Source organism: Charadrius vociferus, unplaced genomic scaffold, assembly GCF_000708025.1.
Source record: "Charadrius vociferus isolate BGI_N301 unplaced genomic scaffold, ASM70802v2 scaffold472, whole genome shotgun sequence".
In the NCBI taxonomy this organism is placed as follows: Eukaryota; Metazoa; Chordata; class Aves; order Charadriiformes; family Charadriidae; genus Charadrius; species Charadrius vociferus.
The window spans coordinates 1585902-1591371 of NW_009647735.1; the positions used below are offsets into that span (position 1 = coordinate 1585902).

Consider the following 5470-nt stretch of genomic DNA (forward strand, 5'->3'; position numbering starts at 1 on the left):
GTATTTTGTATTCTACGTGGAAGTATATAAATGCACAGTCTAGGCTTCAGGCAATTTTGACTTAACATTCACAATGCAGTTACATTTAAAAGGTTGAACCAACATCTAATTCTGCAGCAAAATCAGAGCGCAGAGACTATATTGCATCCACATTACACACTTGCACTAGAGGAGCAGAGCGGACCCAATATTAACATTCTACAAATCTGAGGAGGTTTTACATCAGGTTTTGAATGGGCTAAACACCCATTAAGAGTTGTAGCACTCTGGGGGCACTCTTCCAACACATTTTAATTTTACCTGAAAACTCTAGTTTGCGTGGTCCAAGACCACTGTGCAGTGTAAACTAAAGAGCAATATGTTGTAAGAGACTGGGAAATCTTCTTCAAAACTGCACTCCTGATTTGATGTAAAACTAGATATACCCTGGGTAACAAAAAACACAAGTAGAAATACGGTTCCCAGGACTAGACTCCACACTTTATTATTCTGTGGGAATAAAGAAGCTATTATTCATCATGACCTCAAATTTTTTCCCTTTCCACTTTAGGGTATGGCCATCACACCTAATTTATCTACATAAAATCCAGAAAGGAATGAAAACTTAAGTTAAAACAAACAAAACCCCAAACAGGTAAGATTCTCTGAAATAGTCTTAATTTCAAAATTCTTCCTGTTGAAAATAACTATTTCAGAGCAATGAAAAAGGAAATAATATTTTTGCTATTGATGAAACACCAATTCTAAGATGAAGGTTCGAACAGTTTTACCAAATATATTTTTTCAAGAATGAGTAAAAAAACAACAACAAAAAAAGAAAAAGCTAGAATTTGTCTTTTCAATTAATTTTTTGTAAAAATTTCCATTGGTTATTCTGTTGTGGAGCTACTGCAAGAAACTAATTCTCAGTCAGTATTCAGATAAATAGTGATAGTGCTAGAGATACAACAGCAGTTTTCATTATTAGTCTGAAATAATGAATTCTTAGTAAAAATACTGCAAACCTTCCAGCTTCCGCTCTCCTTACATACCTAAATTGTTTCATTTACTTTGAGAATGTATCCTACAATTCAACAAGGCAGTTCTCATGTTGACAGTGGTACCCAACAAAAAAAATAACACAGGAACATTACTTTTCTGTTACCATCTCAGTTTTATTTTGCAATAGATAATTTAAACAACCAACTTACTTGGTGGGGATTTAATAGCTCGTATTTTCTTATTGTCTTTTCATAGATGACATTATTTCCAGGACAGAAATTCCCCCCTCTGAGAAATGGGGATAATGGCTCCTGTAAAACATTTTAATAAAAAATTCATAAATGTCAAACAGCAAATTCAGAATTAGTGTAATTTTGACTAAAAAAAGGATTTGGGATTTTTGTGATTTGAGGACATACATACTTTGAGATAGTTCTTTAAGGTATGTACGCTTGCTTGAGTGTATGTCCATTCGGAAACAGAGTGACTGTGCTTCCATATAGACAGTATTTGAAATAAACATAGGAGAAACAGTCAGAAATTAACCCCCACTAGCAGTACTATTGAGGCATATTAATAGAGACTTCACTGCTGAGAGGTGGGAAGCCTGACTGGCAATTCTGTCGCGTCTTCAATTCCTAGTAATTTCTCTCACAATCAAAGGTATGGACCGTGTAATTTCAAAATATTTAGCATCCCCTGATGGAGGCAGCTAAGCACTTTACCGAATCAGGAAAATTAAAGAAGGAGGAGTTACACAAGCACTCCAGCACTAACCAGTTTTCCTACCTGATCTGGATTCTCGATAATAATCCTTCGAACAGTGCCCTGCAGGAAAGAAAATAAGTAAAGATTTGGTGATTGCTGCACTTTAACCTCTAATACCTTTTATGCTCAGAGCTCAGGCCTACGTGGATTCCCAAAGTAATCTGAATATCATCAGCTATAAACATACTGAGATCCACTAGTCACCTAGAAGTGTTTTAAAGCCAGGGCCTTTCCACCCCAAAGGAAACCACCCATATACAGTGTGGCAGTGTGCAATCTGTTACTCTCAGTTTTAGAGTTTGGTTTTTGTCAGTCACCTCTTTGCAGGTCTGAGGAAATTAGTCCTTATTTTCCGTACGTGCCAACAGAATAGGATATGAATCAAAGCTGGCATACTGGACTAGGTCTTCAAGGATCACACGTCCCTGTTGCAGACACTGTCTTTTACTTATGGACTTCCCTGTTGCATATCAAGGTCAGCTACTGTAAACAGATGTACATCTTAAACACTTTTTGTTTTACCAAGGGAAGAAAATTTGTATATTCCTTAAACACCAAAATGAGAGGGGCAGAGGAGTCGCCAGCAAACCACATCAGGTCACTAGCCAATGCACCAAGCAGTGGCAATTGCTTCAAAAAACGATCACAAAACTGCATGAATGACGCCTATGAAAAAAAATGCCCATGTGGAACATTTACACATTCTTGAATGAAAAATGAAATACGCCTTTTTAAATTATAGAAATCCATAAACAACCACAGTTTTGTTCATTTTCAAATAGATTCTTTCACTTTTTTTCCCAGCACTGTCTATAAGCAACTGCAGACACTGTCTTCCATTTTGTGGACCACCACCAGTTATAAAAATCGTGCACATTGCTTGAAGTCTCCATGTCCAGTCCTTTATCCAAGTAAGCAAAATTCCTACTGAATCTAATCCGAAAATTGGGCAACTTGTTAGTTTACAGCATACTATCTATTGTTCCTCACAGGACAAATTTTCAATTTTCATAACAAATCAGTTCTTCCCTTAACCCGCGGGCATTGCTTGGCAATTTTATATTGCTGCAGTTCAGTTTCAGAGACATTCTGAACCCGGTAAGAGCAGCTCTGAAGTAGGTCAGATTTCCAGCTGTGAACTGTTGCATAAGTTTAGGAAGCCTGAAGCAGTTTTCCAAATCTCCCAAGTGTGAATCATAACAGCACCAGGAAAGAGAAATCAAAGCAGAAAAAAACTGTTTTAGCAGCAATGATTGTAATTAAGAAATGTCAAAATTGTAAGTGCTGCAGAAAACTTAGAAAGCTGCTCACTCCTCCCACACACCGTGTACTTGAGGTAGATCTGTCAAGGAAGGGAACCCACCAACGCCAATGGAGCTCTCTGTATTGGGACATAACACGGGACATAACACCAAAATGTCTATAATATTCAGCCTAATTCCTACATCACTCTGACGCCTACAGAATCTGAACTAAAAAGTAAAATACTTAAAAAATGAATGCTCGCTGGCACTTCTTCACACCAGTTTCTCAGCAAGCGTACCCCTGACTCCCAGCTCCTCCTCTGACCCAGGTGAGGCAGCTCCCAGCTTCACGCTGAGCCTCACATCACTGGCTCTGTCCATTCTGGAGCACTCTGGTGCTACAACAATATGAGTACCACGGGAGAGAAGTAATTGTTCTTATTCAGAGTTGACTACCATTGCATAGCACATGAAAACAAGATGAGCGTTGTACATGAAATTAAAAGACACATTTTCAATTTAGTGAAAAGTTGGACAAACCTGCCTGAACTAAACCATGCTGCCACAGGGCTTTGGAATACGTAACTCACACGTCTAGTTTAGAGAGGATAACGTGTAAAATTATTTTATCTAATTACCTATGTGTTCTCAGAGGAATACATTCAGAACTGAGAAGACTAGAGCATTTTCAGTTGAAATACACTTTTATAATATTTAAAATGATGGCCTAATCGTATGTGGAATATTATACAGAACCTAAGACTGTTTTGCTTGGATAAAATTATGCTTATTTTTAAGATACCCAAACTCTTTCATTTCCAAAGAGCTTTGACACAGATAAATTTCCCTCGCTCCTTTACAAACGTGGATTTGCCTGCCCTCCCTCCCATACCAGCCAAGCAAGCTGGACTCGCACAGGCTGGGAGGGAACCGAGAAGCCAGAAACCCTGTGACTCTGTGCCAGCCCGAACTACCCACACGCGGTTCCTTGCTCTGCACAAGGAAATACTGTCGCCAAGGCCACTGGAGACGTTCCCTCAGCAGCACGAGCGGGCTGCAGGAGGTACACTGCGATGGAAGATGACCTCAGGCTATTTCCATTTTCCCATCATTCCCAAGGGGCATAGCTCAGGCTACGCTCTGTAATCTCCTGCAATGTTTTGGAGATGTGGCATTTTGTAACTGGGAGAAGGAAGGGGGGGTGGGATTTTAACAGGGAGAGCCCAGTGCCATTGTGGATTTCAGTGGCACAACTGGGTTTGGGATTTATAACAGCCTGACCAGTCGTTCTGGGTCTACATTTATAAGGACCATTTCAAAAGGTATACAGTAACACTTTAATAATGATTTTTGCTAGTCTTTAAGATTTTTAAATTTTAAAATAAGCTTTTGATGGATTTACTCAGTTATGGTGTGCAAATTTTATGCAAAAGCAATCAGTACACTAACTTTTATTTCAACAAGTTTGCCTTAGCTTCAGACAAACCAATGATTAAGGTGAGAATTTAATCTATGTCAAAACCTTTTATCCATAACATATTGTCTTGTTAATTACAAGTAATTCAGTCATCTAATCAGAATTTACAAGTTACATTTGGCAGCTCAAAGACGGAAATAGCAGGCTATGTTTGAGGGCTGTTTCAAACAATACAGATAAATCTTACGAGCTGGTTAATATTACACCATTTTCACAACGGAAAGCAAGAGCCTTTAGCACTTCACAGAACCCAGCCCAGCCATGAAAAGATCTTACTCACAAAATTTATCCCATGGTTAGGCAACTCCTACAAAGGCTTTCAGGATTTTGCCCCCTGCACTGACAGCAGACATCTTGAGTGTGCCATTTCATATATTATCCTTGCACAACCACAGTGGAGGTGTTCATACCTGTAAGCCATACTGGAAGAGAATTTATTCTAAACAACATTCTTCCTTTAGATCAAGCAGAAAAGAGCAAAATTTGCCGTGAATTACTCCAGATGAAGCTTGCCATGGCTGGGAGTAGCATTTGGCTTTTACATCAAAAATAAAACAAAGCTAGATTGAAAAAGTAAAGAAGACCAAATCCTGAACTACAAAAAATAGAATCACGTACTATATACACATACCAGTTTCAAATTTTCCCTCCCTCTAGCTTATTAAAAACATACATAAACACAACAGAAAACAGCAAACATGTAACTAAATAGTAAGACAGTGTACCAACAGTGACACAGACGTTTGTTATCATTAATCTACAAAAGCTCTGCAGAAGTAAATTAAATATTGCTTAAAGATAGCCCTTTGCCTTATCAACAGTAAGAAGCATAAAGTACAGCTCTAGGCTGCCGTTAACTGAAAATTCTAGTGTTAAGTTAAAATACCCATGCAAGTTAGGTATTGTGAAGTTATTCAGTTTATGCAGCTATACATGACCTGTTCCAAGGGCAACTGAATCAAGAAGAATTGTACTTCTTCACACTGCAGTTCTTTGGAAA

At 38.4% G+C, this 5470-nt stretch overlaps 1 protein-coding gene across 1 annotated transcript in view; it reads right to left on the reverse strand.

Annotated features, from left to right (window-relative positions):
- The window catches only part of POF1B (premature ovarian failure, 1B), a 20614-nt gene extending 17240 nt beyond the window's left edge, over positions 1-3374 (reverse strand). The window contains exons 1-3 of the mRNA XM_009881775.1: positions 3293-3374; positions 1771-1850; positions 1191-1292 (exon numbers count right to left, since the gene is read on the reverse strand). Of these exons, the coding sequence (XP_009880077.1) occupies positions 1191-1292; positions 1771-1850; positions 3293-3374 (264 nt within the window). The remainder of the gene's footprint in view (positions 1-1190; positions 1293-1770; positions 1851-3292) is intronic.
- Positions 3375-5470: the final 2096 nt, after the last annotated feature.